General features: G+C 48.6%; 1 protein-coding gene across 3 annotated transcripts in view; it reads right to left on the bottom strand.

The window, feature by feature from the left end:
• COL15A1 (collagen type XV alpha 1 chain) overlaps window positions 1–24,009 on the bottom strand; it is a 265,292-nt gene that overhangs the window by 116,901 nt on the left and 124,382 nt on the right. For 2 of the 3 annotated variants that reach the window (XM_054990908.1, XM_054990910.1), the window contains 5 exons: window positions 17,033–17,059; window positions 14,367–14,429; window positions 11,372–11,449; window positions 7,742–7,804; window positions 3,432–3,566 (listed from right to left, as the gene is read on the bottom strand). In XM_054990908.1, the coding sequence (XP_054846883.1) occupies window positions 3,432–3,566; window positions 7,742–7,804; window positions 11,372–11,449; window positions 14,367–14,429; window positions 17,033–17,059 (366 nt within the window). The remainder of the gene's footprint in view (window positions 1–3,431; window positions 3,567–7,741; window positions 7,805–11,371; window positions 11,450–14,366; window positions 14,430–17,032; window positions 17,060–24,009) is intronic. The other variant, XM_054990909.1, reaches the window with a different exon arrangement.

Here is a 24,009-nt window from a genome sequence, read left to right as displayed (position 1 = left end):
CTCAGGCAGTTTCAGACACGTTTTCTAGGAAATAGCCATATAGTCATGAAGACAGAGATCTCAGAGAAGGCTGAGTTGGCAAAGCTGTTTTTAGAATCATTCCTTGAGTCTGACTCTGCACTTCAATAAGATCCTTAAGCAAGTTTGTGTGTTTGGTGCTATGACTCAAAAGAAGAAAAAAAATGGAGCAATTGATTGCGTAGTATTGATTTTGAGGGCTTTTCTCTCCCACCTCTCTACTTTTAACAAACACTCCAGGTGGTTTACATTAAAAAACCTGCTTCGAGGCAATCTCCATGGGCCAGTTCATGTAGGGAGGGTCTGTCTCAGATGGAATCACTGGGTGGTAAATGGAGGGCTGCTCACGGGGCTCTTTTCTGTCCTCTCCTGTGGACAGTGGTCACGTAGATTCTTGACATTGTTGTGCCAGCTGCAGGTGTGCTCCCATGCTTCTTTGGGGCCAATTTTGGCCCCAATCAGGCCAGAGGTAGCCCCAGACAAAGCACAGAAGCTCACCCGTGGCCAGCATGATAATGTCACTTCCCAAAAGTGACGTCCTTGTGCCTCTCTAGGAGTGTGTGTGTGTGAGAAGATCGAAAGAGGTAAGTCCTGGAGACCCCCCCTCCTCTATTCTCCATTGTCAAGTGTCCGTATGAGGGACCTCCCCTGCCAAAATTCTCCCTATCCAGCAGTTTTCCAGTATGCACATGCAAGCTAAACCCAGCTCCAAATTTTGGGTTGGTATGAAAGCAGTTTTGAATTAGCCATTTCAAGAGTAGAGGAAGGGTTAAACACATCCTTGTAGATTCATCACTTGTTCCTTACTTGAAGGAATGACTCCTTATTTATTCATGGCAAAAATACTCATCGGAGAGATCCAGCCTCAACCTGCCAAAACCAGCTTGAATACATGACAAAGATGATGTCCTCTGCTAAAAGCCTGGTAATGTCCAGATACATGGAATACGTCTAACCAGGTGTTCATTGCTATGGAGTCCCTCAGCTGCCATCCCAGCCCCCTCCCTTCCTACCTCTTTTTCCATGCAAAGCACTCCTGCTCTCTCTACACAAGATGGCTCAGCGCGTGTTCATCAAGTGTGGGGAGACACAATGTTAGCTGGGAAGCGTAATTTAAAAAGAAAGAGCCGGTGGAGATCGCTCCTCAGAGGGTTTGTTAATTTCATCTTGGCCTCCCTGAAGGACCTGTCAATTTCACCTCTCCAGTCTAAAATTGTGTGAGATCACAACCAGAGGACAGCCAGGAATAGAAATGGTCTGGAGTTGCCTTCCAGAGCCGGGCTTGGACCTGGAGAGGTTGCTCTGCCACCAGCTCTGTCCTTTTAAACTACCCTTCTCAACTAACACTGCATCTCTCGACACGTGTTCTTCATGTGTCAGATGTTTCATGTAGAGAGACTCTCCGAGAGCGGTGAGTACATGGAGAGAGCAGTAGGTCTCTGTTTATGTGCAGCTTCTGTTGCCTTTCTGCGGTTTCAGCAAAGACTTAATTTCTTAAATATTTTAATTAACAGCATGGAAGGAAAGTGCCGCCTGTCATGCCAACTTCCACAGCACCAGCTTATTAGATGAAATAATTTGGAGGTTTAAAAGGCTTATTACCCTCCCGCAACCACTAATTTCTTCCTTGGGTAATTGTAAAACCGAAAGAAGTCAAAATAGCATGCCACTTTAGGAACCCTGCCAGAATCAACTACAAGGGATTGGGAGGGGGGCAACCAGGAACACATCTGCTGTTATCAACGCCCTTAAGCATAGTTCATGGGAAGTAAGTACTAGAGGAATAAACTGGAAATAAAGCCAAGCAAATTGTTTAGCACTGGGAGAAAGGGGTTGGGGGGGGTAGAGCTTTTTAAGAGCCTTTCTTAACAAGGCAATAAACCTTCCCACCTCGGTCACCCAACTGCTGCCCAAAAGTCACAGATCTTTGCCTGCAAATAAATCTGAATTTTACAGACAATTTGCCTGCAGAACAGAAATAAAGGGCTGAAGGAAGCCCCATTATGATTTGCCTGTATGAAAGCTGCCAAGGTAGAGAAGTCATTTTCAAAATTAAAAAATAGGAAAATCACGTTTACTGGTGCAGACAGGGACAGTAAAACAGCCCCGGAGCAAGCTGAGCTCAGAGGCCCCGGTGGTACTGGCACTATGGCAGGGTCTGCTTGGCGTGGCCCCAGTAATAATGGCGACCCGTGTAGGTTTCCCAGTGCTTAAGTCTCCACCCACTGCCTCCATCACTGCAGCCCCAGTCCAAGTCCAGCGGACTCAGCACTGCAGGGGCCTCTTGGCTCAGCTTTCTCCTGGCTGCCAGTGGCCCTCCAGGGCAGTGACTCACTAGGAACTTCCCTGCTGTGTTAAAGGGCCAGTCTACCTCTTCTGGCTTCCTGTTCTGGGGAAAGCCCAGTGCTATGAACTGCTGATGCAGTCTCCTGGGATTTGCTTCCTTCCTCTCCCTTGTGTGGAGGATGATTTGACTAAGCTACTTTGTAAGGCTTTCCGTGGCAAAAAACCATAGGATTTTCTCAGGAAGCCCTGATCCAGAACGTGGGTGGGGTGGATGGAAGAGCAGCCCTGGGGAAAGCACAGCTGAGTATTTGTAATTTAGCAATGCTGAATCCCCCCTCCCTGTCAAAGGCTAACTGGAAGGGTGAATGACAACAGAGAGAAGGCCAGCTGCTGAGATAGGGTTGCTAGTCCCCCGCTGGGACCCCATCCTCCACCCTCGCCCCCAATTACCTGGCTGGTGAGGGGGATGCAGAGCTTGGGACCACTCCCACACGCCACAGCGGCCTGATCTGGGCCCGATTCAGCCTGATTCAGGCCCAGTTTGGCCTGGATCGGACCGCTGCAGAGCATGGGAGCACTCCCAGGGTGGCCCACAGCCTGTGTGATGACATCACTTCCCGGAAGTGACGACATCACACAGACCGGAGTGACAGTGAAGAGCAGCTACGTGCCAGGCCTCTCACCTCCTGCTCGGGGGGGGGGGTAGGGGGACCTGGCAACCCTACCTGGGAATGATACTGCTTCAGTCAGGGAAATAACCTCGTCCGAAGGGGTTAGGATCTGTGTGGTCACCCTAAATCTTCTTGACTCTAACTTTAAGATAACCCTTCCCCAAAGTCCCTCTGCCACATGCAAAGAGCTAGAGGAAAGTACAGGAAAATTAGCAGTGCTAGAGATGGCCAGCCAAGGATCTTGCACCATTTCCTTCATCTTGGCAAGCAGAAACACAGACAGCACCGCACCTGCCCCTCCCCTGTGGGACTGGCAAGCAGAGGAGGGGGAATAAAGGTCTGCTATGTCGCCAGTCAGTATTGCATTTCTGTCTGTACTCCTAGGCAGCGAAAGATCTCATAGTACAGATTTAAACATGCAATGTCTGAAAGATGTAAGTATGAACAGATACTTACTTGAGGGCCTGGTTGCCCAGGGTCTCCATCTTTCCCGTTTCTTCCAGGCAGCCCAGGGACTCCTGCGTCTGAATCTGGGCCCGGCAATCCTGGCTCACCAGGTGGACCTGGAGGGCCTGGGGGGCCAGGAGCACCCTAGGTAAATCAGAGAGGCTGTTACAGAATCTTGCAACTTGATTCAAAGCAATTGTGGGTGGAGCCTGGGGGGGATGGGGCTTGGGGAGGGGAGAGACCTCAGGGGGGTATAATGACATAGGACCAAGATAACATGACACCATACATGCATTTTTTTAATGTGTCGGGGATGCAATTTTACCCAGGAACTGTAGTTTTCAAAGACAGTTTTCAAAGACAGAGCCATGAGGGATCACTGGGGGAGAGGAACTTTGTAGTTGCTTTCTTGCAATCTCTACAAAGACTGCTCTTCCCCTCCCCTGCCTCCTCACACTAGGAACAATGCTGAAATTTAGCTTGGGGTGGAAGCTCATTTCCACGAACAAGCACGAACTTGCACTGGTTCGTGTGTTGAACCCCAATGCCCCTTTCCCTGCCACTGCAAAGTGGCAGAGAAAGGGGCATTTAAACCCATGGATCAGTTGCTATCCCCGACAAGCAGCTGATCTGGGATTTCCCCGGCCAGCCAAGCCCCACCTGCTGTTTAAATGGGCATTTTCCTGCTGCTTAGAGCGGTGGGGAAATGGCCGTTTAAAGAGTGGGTGAGGCTTGGCTGGCCGGCCAGGAGTTCCTGGCCAGCCAGCCAAGCCCCACCCACTGTTTAAATGGGCATTTCCCCGCCGCTCTAAGCAGGAGGGAAATGGTCATTTAAACTGTGTGTGGGGCTTGGCTGGCCCGCTGGGAACTCCTGGCTAGCCAGCCAAGCCCCACTGTTTAAATGGCCATTTCCCCACAGCTCGGAGCTGCGGGGAAATGCCCATTTAAAGAGCAAGTGAGGCTTGGCTGGCCATCCTGGAGTTCCTGGCGGGCCAGCCAAGCCCCACCCAAAGTTTAAATGGCCATTTCTGGCCTGGGAGTGGAGAAAATGCCTGTTTAAAGAGCGAGGCTTGGCTGGCCAGCTGGGAGTTTCCGGCCAGCCAGACAAGCCCCACCTGCTCTTTAAATGGCCATTTCCCCACTGGAAATGGCCATTTATAGAGCAGGTGAGGCTTGGCTGGCCAGCCAAGCCCGCTGTTTAAATGATCAGCTGCTCGTCGGAGATCTCCCAACAAGCAGCTGATCTGGGGGTTTAAATGCCCCTTTCCCTGCTGCCGCAAAGCTGCATGGAAAGGTGCATTTAAACCCCACAAACCAGGAACCACGAACTAGTTTGCGAACTTGCCCCAGTTCCTTAAAGTTTATGGTTCCTGGTTCATGAAAAGCCACGAACCATGAACCAAGCGGTTTGTTTTTTTCAAGGTTCGTGCCCACCTCTATCTGAAAGATCTTTGTTTTAAAAAAAACTTTAAAGCAACCAAGTGGGTTTGCTAATTTGATTGCAGAAGCAGTGCTAGAGAAGCTTTAAACCTTTCTTCCTGTACAAACTAAATTTCCTTCCCTAGGTTAGTTAGTTCTGTAAGGGAAAGTTTGCCAGTATGCACACATGCACCAGTACAGGACCCTTTCTCTAGCTTGGGGAGGCAGGGGAGAGGTAGAGCTGATAGTCCTTCTCTACGTTGACATTGCAAGAAAACAATTGCAAAGTTCCTCTCCCCTAGTGATCCGGCACAGCTCTGTCTTTGAAAACTATCAGCCATCCCAGGTAAAACTGCATCCCCGACACATTAAAAAACACGTCTGGCGTCACATTTAGCTTGGCCCAGAGTCAGGCTGGAAAGCAATTGTAATTCTGGGAGATCTCCAGGCCCCATTTGAAGGATGGTAACCACACTACTACTACTACTACTACTACTACTGCTGCTACTACTGCTTATTATTATTATTATTATTCATAGAAGCATAGGGTTGGAAGGGACCTCTAGGGTCATCTAGTCCAACCCCTTGCACGATGCAGTAAATTCACAATACCTCTCCCCACACACATCCAGTAACACTTACTCCATGCCCAGAAGATGGCAAAACATCATCAGAATCCCTAGCCTAATTGGCCTGGGGAAAATTGTTACCTGACCCCAAAGTGGACCTTATGTGAGTCTTTCTGTTCTCAGTCGTTATTGAAGTTAAAATGGATACTACTGTGAAGAGGCTGCTTGGCAAAAACTCCCTGCCTGCAGCACTGTTTTTCTTTGGAAATGTTGACTTTCTGAAGTTTAATAATATCAAAAAAAATCCTAAAACTGAGAGGGGAACATTATTGAGAGGGAAAAAACAAGCATAACAAAAATGATCCACAGAGATCAGTGGAAGATTCCCTGCGAACTAGATGCCTAGAAAGCTCAGTAATAATAAGCCCAGATTTCCCCCCTTTTTTCATCTCTGACTATTCTACTCAGGTAAAATCAGGCTGGAAAGCTGTGATGTTGATGATCCCCTCACAAACAATTTAGTTTAAAAAAGCAGCAACAGGGGCCCTTGAACCCAATATGGACTGGGACCACTGAGTTGGGAAAAAAGAGTTTCTTTTTCTTCCCACATGTCATTCCTCAGTTGAAATGGGGCTCCTAGACTGTTTTTAGCCCCCTAGGGAAATAAGACTTAGTACCCAAATTGTTAGGGTTGCAAGGTTCCTATACCCTCCTGCTGGTGGGAGGGACCTGGCACTTATCTCGTGCCAGCAGTGAGGTCCTCTTCATGCGCATGTGCTCCGGTGCCTGTGCGATGACATCACCACTGGCAGTGACGGTGTTGCGCCTGCCACGGGAGTGCTCCCGCGCTCTGTGCAGGGCCGATTCGGCCCATTTGGCCCCAAATGAAGCACAGGAATGCTCCTGCAGCTGGCACGACGAAGTCACTTTCTGAAGTGACGTTGCCGCACCTGTTGAGAGCGGAAGCGTGGTGCACATTCCCGAGGTGCCTGCTGGTGGCGGGCAACCTCCAGATGCTTGCCACCTCCCACCGACTGCTGGTGGGTGGGCAAGCAAGGTGGCAAACCCCGGGGAGTTTGCCCGCCACTGGTGGGCATCTGGGAACCCTACATCATATAGTTATTTTTTTTCCCCAGCAGGTGAAGAGAACAAGGAAAAATTCAAACCCCTTTTTCTAGCGCTGCAGCCCCGAGCCATATTAGGCCCCGCCATGTGTGGTGGTAATTTTTTTTCGGATGCTAGAATATACTTTAGGATTTCTGAGGCTAGATCTATAGCAGTCCAGCATTATATGTAGTTTGCTTGGCCCAAAGGAAAAGTGATTCCTTCCATCCTTTGCACCAAATGAAACAGAATCTCCTACTGAGAAGTATTAGGAGAATAAGAAGACGACTGCCGTGGGAGAGAAAGAAATGAGTGAGTGGTCTTCCACCCATCTGTTCCACCATCTCAGGAAAGTCTGTGGAATCCACTGCAGACCCTTTGACTTGTAAGTCAAAAATTCGCCATAAAAGTTTGAGAGGGGCGTCATGGCAGGATTCAGTCTGAATACTATAGAAAAGAGTATACCACTTCCTCCAAAAATCAACGCAAACACCCAAAAGGAAGTGTGCCAAACCAGTATCAATTCTCAGTCAAATCCGTATTTGCTTAATCAGTTCAATAATCAAAACATTATACACAGTTACAATAAGTATTTAGTAGGGCAGTGACCCTTAAATCAATTCTTATGCACAGAGAGACATGTAGAAAAGTCCAGATATAAAGTCCACAAAAAACCAAGAGATATATAAAGATTCTGAGCTGCTGGTAATTCAGCTGGTGAGTCGTTACTTCTTGACCACGATGCCGTGCAACTGCGATGCCGAGGAAAGAAGGGCAAGGCTGGTAGAAAGGTTGAAATGGGGCATCGAGGAGGGAGGGTGGCCTCGGTGCCCCATGATTTGGGCCTGATTCAGGCCATTTTGGGCCTGATTCAGCTCAATTCAGGCCCGAAAAGGCTGAGCGGCGCGGAGGGCAATCTCAACTCCCCTCTGTCTGGAGATCAGGGGGCGGGGCCACCGGCCATGTGACCATTTTCAAGAGGTGCTGGAACTCCGTTCCCCCGTGTTCCCCCTGAAAAAAAGCCCTGGTAACCAGTGATGTGGGATATAAACTAATGCCCCAAGACAAGTCTAAATTTTGATGGGACCAAATTTTGAAAGCCCCTGATCAGCTCGATAGCAATTCAGAGCACAGTTTATATCTTACAAAATACCTCCATCCCTGACACCTTTAAATTACAAATTGTAGTTTGTAAAGGCCTTTAGGAAACTGCCAGCAGATACTTACTCTTGGAAGTTCAATGTCTTTGTCAAAGTCGCCAGAGCCAGAACCCTCCATTTCTATTCTTTTCTGAAATAAAGAAAATTACCTTTAAAATATTGTTGGCGAGATGTGAAAACCAACCTCCACCCCTGAATGTTTTTATTTTATTTTACCTTAACATATTTTACCTTAACAGAGACCTTCATAGTTGCCTCAGATATCATTTTAGGTGAAATAAATTAATGCATTGACACACACACACACACACACACACACACACACACACACACACACAGAGGTTTGAAAACAGCCACTCATTTCATCTGAACCCCTTTGGCTTCCCTCAAAATCCCTTTGATATTTTGGCCATGCAGAATCTCCACATTAACTTGAGGTAAAATTCAATGGTAAATCTCAATATGATCATATAGGAAAAAGAAGGGAAGTTCAAACTATTTAATGGAAATCCTTGATTAAGTTATTGCTGTTGGTGGAATTGTAATTACACTTCTGTAAAGTGCTGAGGATATTGAACCAGGTGGTCTGGCAACTACACTTAAACTCTTGACATTCTCTGTGTTGCTATGGCAATGCACCAGAGATTGGTGTCTTACTAGCCACTGGACTCTGGTGACAGCACTGCAACTGGTCAAATAGAGATACTGCAGCCAGGGCCGGTGCCAGAATTTCTGGCGCCTGAGGGCAGGGGCAGCTTCAGGGCTGTTGCCGCCCCCATGCGCATGTGCGAAGCGCGCATGCACCTGGACTGTGTGATGATATCACTGAGTGTGACATCATCACGCAGCATGCCACTGTGAGCCAGCCCCATTGGTGCAGCAGGCAGCTGGCAGGCGGCTGGCCACCGCCAGCACGCGCTCCTGCCCAGACACGACAGCTGCGGGCCAGGTGTGGTAGGTGGCTGGGGCAGTGCATGGGCGGCTTCCCAGCTCTCCCACTCAGCCTCCAGCACTGCCGCCGCCAGCTCCACATCACGCCCCCTGCCCCCAGTGCCCCCTCCGACGCCTCAGCGCTCAAGGCGGCTGCCAGACCCGCCTCCATGGATGCGCTGGCCCTGACTGCAGCTACAAAGTTTGCAGTTGCCAGGTGACTCAAGAAACAAATGAAGGTTCCCTCAAGCTCTAGCCTAGTTGTTCAGTATGAGTAACATGTCTTTTGTGTAAAGGCTGCTGCCATCAGATCACCAGGGCTTGTAAATCAGTGTATCAAATTACCTGCTTGACCCTTTCAGTGCCTGGCTTCACATTCTGCAGCTTTCCTATTTGGAAAGCAGCCACACTTGGGCCATCTTGTATCTGCCCCACTTAAATTGAGGGGTAAGGCTTGGTTTATAGACGGAATAGGATGCCAGGAAGAAGCAAACTGAACCCTCCACCTATTTTAGCACGCCATGCTCTGGTGCCCTCTTGGCACTTCCTGCTAAGCTTGCCAAACTCCAGGTGGCAAAAAAATATACAGAGGGGAACACTGTGTGGTAACTGAGCTAACAAATCAAAAGACCCACAACAGTAAGGACTAGCAACTTAACATAAAGTCTACAGAGTGCAACACACAATTATGGTGTAAGTTACTGACTGCTTTTATAAACATTATTAATCACAAAGGCCACTAGCCTGTTTCTTTTCAATACAAAATGAACACAAGGACCGCACAACAAAAAGTCCACACTCCCCTCCGGGGAAGACGTCCCAAAATTGTCTCTTAATGAAGTGAGTCACTCCTTTCTTTTTAATCACACCTGACAATTGATAGCCATTTTGGAGCTAGAGGAGAGAGTGCAGCTTTGTGGAACTGCACAACCACGAGTATATAGCGCTCTTGACAAAGAAGATACAAAACAGGAGTTCAGCTTGTGCCCTGTTGAGCGCATGGTGGCTTTCCGTCCTCCCTGCAGGGTTGGCGTCCTCCTTGCGGAATCTCCCGACTGGGGGCTCGTCATTGGAATGTGTTCATCATTTGCTAGTCCTTACTGTTGTGGGTCTTTTGATTTGTTAAACTCCAGATGGGGCCTGAAGATGTCCTGGAATTATAACTGATCACCAGACTAAAGAGATCCATTCCTCTGGAAAAAAGAGCTGCTTTGGAAGATGGACTCTATAGCATTAGACTCTGCTGAGATCCCTCCCCTCCTCAAACCCCACCATCTTAAGGCTGCCACTCCCTCGCCCGGGGCAGGGAATCCCCTGTTCTCACCTCTTCACCCTGCCCCCACTTACCTGGCCAGTGGGAGGCGCGCCCCCTGGGGTGCCCCCCTGGGCGGCATGGCATACCCCCGGGCAGCACTGCATGCCCGTGCCCCGCAACTGGCCTGTTTTGGGCTGAACCAGGCCCGTGGGGGGGGGGGGAGATTCAGCCCTTTGGTGAGCACTCTTGTACTTATCAGGCTGCCCTTTGACCCACGTGATGACGTCTCTTCCTGAAAGTGATGTCATCGCACATGCTGGGAGCGCGTGTGCGCTAGGGACGCCTATCGCTGCGGAGGGTGAGTGCAGGGTTCCCAGTCCCCCACCAGGGGCTAAAGGGACCTGGCAACCCTATGCCCTCTCCAGGCACTACCCCCAAATCTCCAGGAATTTCCCAACCCAGAATTGGCAACCCTATTTCCTGCCCTGTTCAGAAACCAGAGGAGGGTGTCTGGAACTACAAAGGGCAGGGAGGTGAGGGTCAAGAGTGGGGATCTCGTTCCCCCAGTGGGGGCAGGGGATCCTCCACTCCCAGCATCTGCCCCCCTGCCTCTCACCTAGCTGGCAAATGAGAAAGGTGCAGGGAATGGCCCCAGGAGCCCTACAGCCTGCTCCTGCCGGAGAACTGCCTTGTCTCACCAGGAATTATATCATTCCTGGGGTGACAAGGAAGTGAAGGCCCCCACACGGGGCTGATACACTAAAAAATCAGGGCCCAATCTAGTGTTGGGGAAGTGGTCCAGAGTGCGCCCCCCCAAATCCCCCCCGCCCACCGGTTTAGGCTTCGGGGGGACCTGACAACCCTAGGTGAGAAACTTTTGCATCCTTCTAACCCGCATTCTCCTTTTGAAGTAAAAGATCAGCCCTCACCACTTTAACCTTGTGTGGTTCAGACCTGAATAAACAAATCCACCCTGAGCCTGCTGGAAATGTGGGGAGGGCGGAATAAAAATCGGAAATAAATAAATAAATAAATAAATAAATAAAATGTGGCTGTTGGCTCATATCTATTTATCACTTTCTTACAATCGCTGCCCCCCCCCTCTCTCCATCCATCCATCCATCCATCCATCCATCCATCCATCCAAATCTATCCTATCTGGAATATTCCTTCTTCCAAAAATAGTGTACTTGCCTCCGACTTCTCCATATTGTCGTGAAGACAAAAATGGAGAGAAAAATAATGTAATTTGCTTTGGGCCCTCAAAGGGGAGAAGGTCAGGGTATGAATGAAGTAGACAAACACCTTTATTTCAGCTCCCCCCTCACGCCTTCTCCCTTCTCCCCCCCCTCGCCATGTTCTCACACGTTCCATTCTCTCTCACCCACACCATTCTATTTCTCCTCCTGGACTCCATCACCACAAAAAACAACCTCTGCAAGATGCACCGTACAACACAGGGCCTGATGATAATGATAGGGAGCGCTGCACAAAAGAAGTGTGAACACTCACAAATACCCTGGACGTAGCTGGTGGTCCAGGGGGGCCTGGAAGCCCAGGGAGTCCTGGCGACCCAACCGCAACATCTCCCTAGAACAACAAGAAAGCAGATAAGTAAGTAGGTCTTTTTTTCAGCTGGAACGTGGTGGAACGGAGTTCTGGAACCTCTTGAAAATGGTCACATGGCCGGTGGCCCCGCCCCCTGATCTCCAGACAGAGGGGAGTTGAGATTGTCCTCTGCGGCGCGCCACAGAGGGCAATCTCAACTCCCCTCTGTCTGGAGATCAGGGGGCGGGGCCACCGGCCATGTGACCATATTCTTTGAGGGCAACCCATTGAGTTCCACCACCTCTTTTCCCAGAAAAAAAGCTCTGGTGGTAAGGATTTTAGAAAATAAATGTAGCATGCATCTTGTTGCTCATTTAATTACACCACAAAGTTTACGGCCTTGGGAATGATTCTGTAGTCATGCCAAGACATCTACTTGTCAAACTGCCAAAGGCGCTTGTAGGAAAACAATAATTAATTCAGGATCCTTTTTATGTACTCTGCTATTAAAAAGACATTACATTGAGTACGTACTGAAATTAAGTGCCACAAATATTCCAGTTATTTAGTGGCGGTGGCAGGGGAAGGAAGTTATATTCGTGGAAAGACATGGGCAAGGCAGGCAGCGGCTTCGTGATCGCTCCGGTCGCGATCTGCTAACGCAGCTAAGCCAGAAGGGCTTCTACCGTTTCCCCAGGGAGACACAGCAGCCGCGGCTGACAAGATCTGCCTTGCTGGGGGTTCTGGTTTCTATTGTGATGTCATCATCTCCAGGGTGATCCTGTGGAGCTCAAGGAAATCCAGAGATGTTTGCAGGGAGGGAGAACTTTCAATGTGCTTTTTATATTTGCATGCAAACAGAAAATCTGGCCTCTTGGTTTCCTGCCAGAATCCCAAGTGGTAACAAGCAGCAGTTTTTGCAGGGGCGTAATGGGGGACAGTACAGTCGCCATCATCCACGGTTTACACAGGCATTCTTGGACCGACTACAGTCTCCGGTCAAACTGGATACAATTCTCAGTTTGTCTCAGCTGAGACAAAAAAACATACAGCAGGCATCTAGGAACAGGACGAGTGTTCCTCCGGTCCCACTGCTCTTGTCCCACTGCTATGAACATGTTCAGGCACAGTCACACACATGGCATTCTAGCATGTATACTTTACATGTGCATAGAACTGTCATCTTCTACATGTAAGTAACACAGGAGGGCCTTGTAGCTTTTTTCTGGGGAAAGAGGTGGGGGAACTCTCACCCGGGGCAACTTACAGGAGGAGGTGGTATGCCTTTCAGTACATAGCACGCACTCCCAGGACTGCACAATGATGTCACTTCCAGGAAGTGATGTCATCACGCAGGCGTGGCTGCCCCAAAAGTGCTCCTGTGCTCCATGGATGGGGGGTCCGATTTGGCCTGGAATTGGCTCCTCTCCCATGGGGAAGCACTCCCCCAACTGGCAGAGGCTGGATCTGGACCATTTTGGGCCCAAATTGGGGCAAAATGCACCCAAAATGGCTCAGATCAGCCTGAACCAGGCTGTTTCCACATGGGAGAGCACTCCCGCACGAGGCAGCAGCCCAAACCTGGCAGTTTAGGGCCTGATCTGGGCCATTCTGGGCTCAAATTGGGCCAAAATGGGCCAGAAATGGCCCAGAGCAGCCTGGAACGGGCTGCTGCCACATGAGAGAGCTCTCTCCTGCCAGGCAGCGGCCTGATCCAAGCCGCTTTAGGCCCAATTCTGGCCGTTTTGGGCACAATCCTAGCCTGAATTGGACCCAAAATGGCCCAAAGGGGCCCAAAACAGCCAGGATCGGGCAGATGCTGGGTGAGGGAGTGTCTCCCCACCCAGCAGAGGCACAATTCCTGCCATTTCGGGCCCAATTCTGGCCATTTTGGGCTCAAATTGGGCCCAAAATGCCCCAAAGGGGCTCACTATGGCCAAGACTGGGCCGCTGATCAGTGGGGGAGTGTTCCCCCACCTAGCAGAGACCCAATTCTGGCCATTTTGGGCCCAATTCTGGCCATTTGGGGGGCAAAATGGGGCCAAAATGGCTGAAAAGGGCCCAAACTGACCAGGAACTGGCTGCTTCCAGGTGGGGGAATGTTCCCCCACTGGGCAAGGGCCTGATGCTGGTCAGTTCGGGCCCAATGCTGGCCATTTTGGGCCTGAATTGGGCCCAAAATGGCCAAAAGGGGCCCAAAACAGCCAGAATCGGGCTGGTGCCAGGCCAGGGAGGGTTCCTCTGCTTGGCAACCAGCCCGACCCTGGCCGGTTTGGACCCAATCCAGGCTTTTTCAGCCCTGAACTGGGCCATTTTGTTCTTTTGGGCCTCTTTAGGGCCCAAAATGGCCTGCATTGGGGCCAAAATGGCCCGGAGCGGGTTGCTGCCAGGCAGGGGAGGGTTTCCCTGCCCAGCACTGGCCTCATCCTGGCCATTTCGGCCCCGATCTGGGCCATTTTGAGCCCTAAATGGGCCCAAAACAGCCAAACCGGTGCTGAAATGGCCTGCATTGAAGCCGAAAGGGACTGGATCCGGTTGTTGCCAGGTCCTGGCTGTTTAGTCTCCTATTTGGGCCATTTCAGCCCCAATCCGGGCCATTTTGGCCACATTTCAGCCATTTCGAGCCTATTTACGGCCCAAAACAGCCCTCCCCTGCCTGGAAGTGACCTGATCCAGGCTGTTACGGGCCTGATCTGGGCCCATAATGGCCAGAATAGGCCATTTTAAAAATACTCACATGACACTAGTCACGTGGTTATTTTAAAGAGCTGCTGGAACACCGTTCTGGAGTGTTCCAGCTCAAAAAAAGCCCTGCTTCTGGGTAAGTATTCTGCACCCAAAGCCACCATAATGATTAGAATGATAGTCAATCAACCTGACTTTTCACCAGCAATTGAAATGGACAGTTTCTTTTACATCAATCTCTATCTTATGTTATATATACAATGTATGATGTTACCTTTTCTCCTTTAGGACCTGGGTCTCCCTTCTGTCCTGGTGAGCCATGTGCTCCTGGTTCACCCTAAGAAAGGGAGGCATAGTAGATAAACATTCCCTGTCCAGTGCTGTGCTTCCCACACTCAAAAGTTACCGTCTCACCAGTTCAGTGTTTAATAAGATATATATATACCTCCTACAATATATATGGCAGAACAGGCTGGCTTGGATCCTGCCCCTCTGCTCAGCTAACAGTGGCGCCTTCCTCTGGCGGAAGGAACCTTCTTCCATGTTAGGAGGCTCTTCCGCCAGCAGAACAGCTTCTTGTGTAGGAGGAACCCGCCACTGTTTGAAGAGCAGAGGGGTAGCACACAAACCGATCTGAACCTGGCATCCAGGATCATTACCGCGTGCCATGGGTCAGTGACCTTGGCGGTGCAGAGGGCAATCTAAACTCCCCTCTGTCTGGAGATCAGGGGGCGGGGCCACCAGCCATGTGACCATTTTCAAGAGGTTCCGAAACTCCGTTCCACCGCGTTCCTGCTGAAAAAAAGCCCTGATAGCACCACCATTTTGTCTATCCATCCAAATGCACTTTGATCCTGACTTTCCTCCAACGAGTTCCAGGTGGTTCTCCCTCCCGCAATTCATCCACACAACAGCCCTTTACAGTAGCTGAAGTTGAGAGAATAATCGCAAGATCTCTAAACCCAGGGTCACCCACTGAGCTTAAGTTAGATTTGAACCCAGGTCTCAAAGATCCTAGTCCAACAGTCTGACTGGGGTCCCTAACACTGTGCCCGTGGGTGCCATGGTGCCCACTGACACTTTTCCTGGTACCCTCCAAGTGAATTTAGAAAGTGGGTAGGGCCAGGTGGGGGTTTTACCCAGAAAGTCTTCTAATTGGCCCTGGAGATTTGATTGGCTGGGCAGGTCTTCACTGTCTGACTGAGGATAAGCTGCAGCATCCATTGTATGGCAGGCTCTGCCTCCTGCAGCAGCTATTCTATAGTTACACCCACCTCACCGTGTCAGAATTCCAAAAGTGCCCATGGGATCAAAAATGCAGGGGACCCCTTCTCTAGGCTGACTTCATCCCATGAAACTACACGGTTAACTAGACTGTATTCAGAAGACGTACATATTATCATTTTTTTCATAGTCATACTGCTTTGTTCTCTGAAAGAAAAACAAAGGTCGCTAAAATACGATGGCTGTTTCCTCACATCTTAAAAATAGCGCCCCACTCATGGAACGCTGGTGGCTCTTTTGTGCGATCAGATGACAGTCTTTGTAGCATATGCCTACATAAATCAACGTGTAACTTTGTAATCAGACAAGCCACGTCAAGCCACGCCTACGGGTTTTGCCCGCATAGAATCTTCTCCCCGTTTCGTCCACTCGCTTCTTCATAGGCATATTAATTCATAACATTTATCTTCAAGCACCCCACCATGTTGGTTACCTCAGGACGGTCTGACGCCGTCAAAGACGTCAGTGACAAAGACTGTCATCTGATAAAGCGTTGTTGAATGCTTGTGTGCATTCTAGAGACGATGGCCGATTCCAGACGGCCCTCCCCATGGCAAAACGTCGCGCGTCGTCACGCGGAAAACGCGAAATATCGTGTTTTCTCGCACGAGTTTTGTGCGACGTCGCGCAAAACTCGCGCGAGAAAACGCGATATTTCGCGTTTTCCGCGCGACGACGCGCGACGTTTTGCCATGGGGAGGGCCGTCTGGAATTGGCCCTTAAGACATTATACTCTGGCATGTTTATTTAAGGTGGACTTTAACACAGATTCTTGCAAGCATAAGCCGCAGAGACTGAGATTTACAATTCCCTTTATGTATTACTGGATGCCTGTGCACATTCTGGAGAGTATATGAAACTGTCTTTCTACTTTCCCACCCGTTGGATATGTTAACAATTGTATTGATTAATGTCATTGACTCTTAGCACTGAAGCACTTCTGCACTTGATATGTATTATTAAATGCTTGATATTTGGATTATATATGGTTTACTCCGGAGAGTTGGTTTTTTTTGTGTGAGCAATTGTATTTCCGGAGCAGCTCCTGTTGGTTGTAGGCTATTCTACATGTGGCTGGTGGTGCGACAATCACCCTGTGCAGCAGGGAATCACCGGGGCATGCCTTGTATGGGGTGCTACACCTCCTGCCGTCTTGCATTTGGTGCCCAGCAGGCAGGTTGGGGAGGCATACCATCAAACGGCAGGCGGGTTATAGAGCTGCTGTAGCATAGTGGTTAAGTGGTTGGGCTGCAAATCAGCACTCTGCTGGCTTGAATTCCATCACTACCATGAGCTCAGCAGGTGGCCTTGAATAAGCCATTCCTCTCAGCCCAACTGTATTGTGGGGATAATAATAACTCTGACATCATTCACTGCTCTGAGTGGGGCACTAATCTGTCTAAAAGAGCAGTATATAAGTGCAGTTATTAATATTAGTCAATGCTGTGGATCTATCATCATCATCATCATCATCATTATTATTCAGTGCTGTGGATCCATGCCCTATGCTGCGCCGATGCTCCAATGGCTGTAATCAATAAAGTTGTGGTCAGTTTTCTCCCAGAACACGTGTACATGTCTATTTCCCTGCACTAGCCTCATGCATGCTAATTCAACTGCAATGATTAGAAAGAGGTATATAAAAGGAGTACTTACCATTAACCCATCCTTTCCAGGAATTCCCTAAAACAAAAACAAACTTTACAACACTACATAGCACATAGGATGAGTCTAATAAAAACAAACCCACAATGACCAGTATTTTATGCTGGGATTAATATTTTAAAATTGGACAGGGATCGCTATAACGTTAGATCTTGTTTTATGTCCTTAGAAGACTACCATGACGGAGGAGCCAGATATGTGAACTTTCCCTGCAAGTTGGGCTGATAGTAGAAATGCTCTGGTAATACGTAGGTTGGAGCATCTCTCCCTGGGCCACCTGAGAGAAATCTTGAGGAGGTTCTCATGGTTAAGTTGACATATGGGCTAAAGGTGGAGCTGCTCCAAATTCTCAGGAAACCAGAAGCAGGGTTACTAACAACCACGGCTTTTTTTCTGGGAAATGAGGTGGTGGAACTCAGTGGGTTGCCCTCAGAGAAAATGGTCACATGGCTGGTGGCCCGCCCCCTGATCTCCAGACAGAGGGGAGTTTAGATTGCCCTCCGCGCCGCTCGGCAATCTAAACTCCCCTCTATCTGGAGATCAGGGGGCGGGGCCACCAGCCATGTGACCATTTTCAAGAGGTTCCGGAACTCTGTTCCACCGCGTTCCATCTGAAAGAAAGCCCTGCTAACAACAGATATCCTGGTCCCAAGCCATGCAGGGCTTTAAACTTACAGCTAAACTACAAGAAACGAACTGCACGAGGATGCTCATGTGAAGGGAGTCACAATGTTAGCCAGGAAGCTGAGTTTTAAAAGACAGATCAGATGTCTTTTGTCAATTTCACCTCTCTACAGAGCCAGCAAAGATCACTCCTCAGAGGGTTTATTTCCTCTTCACCTCCTAGAAGGGGAGGTGAAACTGACAGAGCCTTCAGGCTACCCTCTACAAAATAACAATTTAAATACACATGAACAATTAAATATACCCTTGGGCTACCCTCTACTCAGGAACCAATATGACAGCCAGTTCGGTGTAGAGGTTAAGAGCACGGGACTCTAATCTGGAGAATCGGGTTTGATTCCTCACTCCTCCACTTGAAGCCAGCTGGGTGACCTTGGGTCAGGCACAGCTTCTAGCTCTCTCAGCCGCACCCACCTCACAGGGTGTTTTGTTGTGGGGATAATAGTAACATACTTTGTAAACCGCTCTGAGTGGGTGTTAAGTCATCCTGAAGGGCGGTATATGTCAAATGTTGTTGTTGTTATTTGAAGCAAAGCTGGTACATAGCAGGCATCTGCTGGTCTCATTAAAGAATGCTCTCTCATTTGGCCATCTGCCATCTTCTTCTGCCGTAGCCAATGTTGCTACTTCCAGCCAGTTCTTATTGTGCCATCCGATATTTATTATCTTTCTATTTCCCCACTCCATTTCACAAAACCATGGAAATTTCTTTTCTTATTGCTTCTGATCTTATCTTTCTTTGGCCAGTATCACAGTTTTCATTTTTCATTCCTAGCTGCTAAAAAGGCCTTCTTCCATCTCAGTCTAACATGGAAATTAATTCCCTACTTCAGCTCAGCAGATGCGGGCCATGCTGACCTGTGCCACAGTGCCTCAAGGCTGTACTACTGTAAGACCTGTGCCTCAAGGCTGTACTACTGTAACACAGTCTATGTGTGACTGCCCTAGAAGACAATTTGGAAACTTTTCTCTAGTGCAAAATGCAGTGCTCAGTGGGACTCTCTCTACATGAAACAGCTTACATGGGGGTGGTCAAGTGTAGGGAGATGCAATGTTAGCCAGGAGTGTAGTTTTAAAAGACAGAGCTGGAGGAGATCGCTCCTTGGAGGGTTTGTTCCACCTCCCCTTTGACAGAGCCCTTGAGGAGGCAAACATGAAATTAACAAACCTCTGAGGAGTGATCTCTGCAGGCTCTGTCTTTTTAAACTACCCTCATGTAGAAAGGTGAAATTGACAGAGACTTCAGAGAGCCAGCATAGATCGCGCCTCAAAGGGTTCATTGACTTCATCTTCGTCTCCCCAAAGGCGCTGTCAATGTCATCTCTCTACATGAGGATACTGTAGAGAGTTGAAAGGGAAGATGAAATTAAGAAACCCTCTGAGGAGCGATCTCTGCAGGCTCTGTCTTTTAAAACTACACTTCCCAGGTAACGTTGCATCTCCCTACACTTGAGCATCCCTGTGTAAGCTGTCTTGTGTAAAGAGACTCTGAGTGTCCGGAACAAACCCCAATGTACTTGCCACACCTGTTTTGAAAGTACTTCCCAATATTATTCATTTCCAAGCTCAATTCAAGGTGCTGGCTATTACTGAGAAAGCCCTTCATGGTCTGAGTGGAACCCACATAACTATAGGGCCATCTTCGTTGGTGAGCTCTCCTGTGATAGCTCTACTCTGCAAATCAAGTCCAGCTTTGAGGTAATTACAGGACCTATCTTGCAGATAGATCAGAATGTCTCCTGTTCATTGCAGAGCCTGTTCAGTGCTGGCCCCTGTGCTGCCGAACAGTCTTGCAAAGGATGTTAAGAAAGCTGCTCTGCCATTGGTGTTTCGGTGAAGTCACAAAACTGAGTGATTAAGACGGGCATTTCTGTGAACCCAGATTATTGTTTATAGCTCTTATGACAACAGATATGGGGGAATGTTATAATTTTGACTGCTGTTTGATTGCATTTTTCAGTAACACCGTAACCCACTTTGAAACCTTTTTGGAGAAAGGCAGATTAAAAGTGTAGCAAAAATAAACAATAAATCCAGAAATAAATTTGTCACTATGCTGCAGAACAGGTTTAAGTAACTTAAGCAGGGCTTTTTTTCAGGGGGAACGTGGGGGAACGGAGTTCCGGAACCTCTTGAAAATGGTCACATGGCTGGTGGCCCCGCCCCCTGATCTCCAGACAGAGGGGAGTTGAGATTGCCCTCCGCGCCGCTCAGCTCCCCTCTGTCTGGAGATCAGGGGGCGGGGCCACCAGCCATGTGACCATTTTCTCTGAGGGCAACCCACTGAGTTCCACCACCTCTTTCCCCAGAAAAAAAGCCCTGAACCTAACTGTCTTGTTTGCTCTTCCAGTTCTGGTGACCACTGAATTTTGCTCATAAGATGTCTGTACAGTTTTCCTTTCACCTTGCCAATGATAACTGAAGCCCTGCTCAGATGCTGCATGATAACTCCGCATGGGAGAGAGAAAGACAGTGGTCTGGCCTTGCAAAGTTCTTGCCTCCTTCTTCACCACAGACTACAATGTGGAAACCGGGACATTTACTATGTTTATCCATATGTGGGACCTCCACGACTCTATCAGGCTGACTCTGGTTTGAAAGGAAGGGTGGGGTGCAGTGCCAGTGTGGTCCTACGCAGAAGCAAGTACAGGCCCTGCACTTCCAGCACAAAAAGCGCCTTTCAGAGACATCTGGCTTTTATATTCTTATTCTTATTCTTATTCTTATTCTTATTCTTATTCTTAATACCACCACCAAACGCTTACAGCAGTTTGGGATGAATTCCAGTTGAGAGAATAACTTGGCCAATTCCTGCAGATCATTAGTAACAAAATATATTACACGCATTTTCGAGCTACGGAATACCCTTTGCAGTTCCGGTTCTCAAAAAGGCCGTTGCAGAGATGGAAAAAGTGGAAAGGAGGTCAACCAAGATGATTAAGGGCCTGGAGGAAAGAATCTGAGACTTCTCAAAATAGAAAAAAGACGGCTAAGGGGAAACAGGGGGTGTTTTCACACTGCTTACCGGCCACGGACCATCGTGCCAAGCTCCGGGAACGACAGAGTCTTCCTGGCACGATTTCGCGAGAGGACGGCGCAACGTTCTGTGGCTGGTAAGTGGTGTGAAAACAGCCATTATAACGGTTTATAAAATGATGCATGGGGTGGAGAAGGGGGACACAGAGAGCTTCCCCCCCCTACCATAATACTACAACACGGTGGCACCCGATGACGTTTCTGGGGAACAGATTCAGGACAGATAGAAGGAAATCTGTCTGTACTCAATAAGTAATTAAACTGTAGAATTCACTGCTAGTGGACATAGTGATGGCCAGGAGCATAGATGGTTTTAAAAGGGAGCTAGACAGATTCACGGGGCAGAGGTCCATCAATGGCTACTAGCCGTGGGGACTGACTTGGGGACGGCCGTGGCCTCTCTGCCCATTTAGTTTGGCCCTCCAGGGCAACTGAATGGCTGATGTGTGAAGCAGGATGCTGGACTAGATGGACCAGCTGTTACCTGAATTGATCTCCTTGTGAGTAAATAGAATTTGTGGGGGGAATTGGCAAGCAAGGAAGACAGCTATGTGAGAGGCCAGTAACCACGGGGAAAATTGATTCATTCACCAATAATTTACGGAGTCCTTTCTCAAGGATAGACACACACGAAGCAGGTGTTCTTAATTAAAGGGTAATTTTTACTCAAGGGGTAAATGCATACACACACACACAACAGGCTCAAGAAAAGCAGTGGTGAAGGTGGAATAGATTTGAGGGATTGCAAGGTGACAATTACCTATTCAAAGAGCAGGGGGGGTCTACGGAGGGAGAGCTTCAAACGCCAGCATTCTCGGCCAAGGGAGCAAGAGGCTTAGGGTAAACCTCAAGGGAACAGCGCTTTGGATCTGGTAAGTGTGTACAGAGAACGAGAGACACTTAGGGAAGTGACCCTAAGGGAGCAGCCAGGAAGCATGCATGATTTGAATAGGGCTACCCTACATTTTATATTTTATAGGGTAGAACATGCCCTGAGGTGGGAGAACCCACCTAGCCATTAGAACAAAGATTTCAAGCTAAGTTGATGAATTTAGTTGGGGAATGTACCTGCCCAAGAACGAACTGTACATGCTTATGAATGTCATTTGATTAGCTCCTCAATCATGGACAGGAGATCTCATCATGGGAGGAGAGAAAGGAATGTGTGAAGTGGGGACGACTCTGCGAGACCTTTGTTGCACTGCATTCCTTAGGGGGAGACTGTAAATCCAACCACCTCTAATCACTTCGTATTCCTAAGCGGCAATCCATTCATGCCTGAGTCTCCCAGGAGGGACTCAGCAACTGTTAGCTGGTGGCCCTCTGGTTGAAATACAAGCTGCCATTTTAAATCCAGAGGTGTTGTGATTTTATATCACAAGTAGGCATGTTAAAATGGCTATTAAAGATGGCGGAGGCTGGGCTGACTACTTAAACAGCAGGCTCTGCTTATGTTTTTATGCCATGTTCTCCAACAGCTCTGTACCAATTGCTAGATGAAGATAAGAACTGGAGATTGGTGGTTTGGAACAGGGGGGGATGAGGATGATGAAGCACAGGGAGACAGTAGGAGGCTGGAGGCTTAGCCATTCCCACCACAGGAAGTAATAAAAAGGCACTACCTTTTAAACAGCTAGAGAAGATCCTTAAAGATAAAGATGTCTCTAGGAACCAAGATAATCCAAACTGTGGTATTCCCCATTACTATGTATGGATGTGAATGTTGGACAGTGAAGAAAGCTAACTGGAAGAAAATTGATTCATTTGAAATGTGGTGCTGGAGGAGATTTTTGTGGATACTATGGACAACCAAAAAGACAAATAAGTGGGTACGAGGTCAAATCAAGCCTGAATCCTCCCTAAAAGATAAAATGGCAACACTGAGGCTATTGTACTTTGGTCACATCATGAGAAGACAAGATTCTCCGGAAAAGTCAATAATGCTGGGAAAAGTGGAAGGCAGCAGGAAAAGAGGAAGACCCCAAATGAGCTGGCTTGACTCAATAAAAGAAGCCACGTCCTCCAGTTTGCAGGATCTGAGCAAGTCTGTTAATGATAGGGCGTTTTGGTGGTCTTTCTTTCCTAGGGTTGCCAAAGTTGGAGGCAACTTGACGGCACATAACACATCTTTTAAAAACTCCTCCTTAGTAAAGCGAGCTTGTTTTGCCATACAAGACGGAGAGGCTTTTGCCCGAGTTGCACAGGCATTCACTCTTCACAACGGTTATTTCGCAAGTGGCGTTGCCTCTGCTAATAACATGCTAGGTTTGCACATCTGTTGTATTAATGTACTGTCTGTTGACATGGCAACGACCTATTCCGTTGGATTTCTGAAATTAGCAAAGGAGTTGCAAAGGTAGCAAACCTGTATTCATAAGCAGGCCTGTCAGGGGCAGCACTGTAGGAAACTGGCGGGAACGGCCAGCACCTGGGCACATGGCATGGGTGGCAAATGGGACAGCAGCCAGGATGGGAGAAGTGGCAAGCGCTAGAATTAAGAGCTGGGTCCTGCCATTTCAATATTGGGCTGGTAAGTGAACTGCTCATCCATCCAGAGGACCTAAAAATCTCATCCCCACCCAAAAAAGAATGGAAGAATGGGCTCCATACAGCCTCTACAAAAGTGTCAGATTTTAAGGGGAAGGGCTTTTTCTTTTTCTTTTTAAACTTTCATACCCAACCCACCAAGATTCAAGGCAACAGTGTGTAATGTTAGGCACAAGAAGCTTCGAACTCAGAGTCCTCAGGATGTGGCATCTGCTCTTTACCTGTTGCGTCACCAGAACACCCCGTCCCCCCCCCCCCCAGCCACTGTTCCCCTTGAGTCAACACTCACTTTTTCCATGAAGAGAGAATCATGAGTTTGGCCACTAATAAAGGGAATATGGCAGGATCATGATACGTCGGCTACAAGTCGACGGCACTTTCCACCTGCAGGCCCAGGCTGGGGACAACTGATTACATCAGTGTGGCTTCATGAACATCAGAATACACGCGACTCTTGGATAAATTTGAGGTGGTTGCTGCAGGCATTTGGGCTTTCAGGCCTGTTCTTCTGGGCACCATTTCCCTCCTTCGCAGGGCTTTTTTTCAGGGGGAACGCGGTGGAACGGAGTTCCGGAACCTCTTGAAAATGGTCACATGGCTGGTGGCCCCGCCTCCTGATCTCCAGGAGGGCAATCTAAACTCCCCTCTGTTTGGAGATCAGGGGGCGGGGTCACCAGCCATGTGACCATTTTCTCCGAGGG

The sequence above is a fragment of the Eublepharis macularius genome, chromosome 11 (genome assembly GCF_028583425.1).
Source record: "Eublepharis macularius isolate TG4126 chromosome 11, MPM_Emac_v1.0, whole genome shotgun sequence".
In the NCBI taxonomy this organism is placed as follows: domain Eukaryota; kingdom Metazoa; phylum Chordata; class Lepidosauria; order Squamata; family Eublepharidae; genus Eublepharis; species Eublepharis macularius.
Note: the sequence above shows the minus strand (reverse complement) of the source record. Positions and strands in the feature narration are given on the sequence as shown.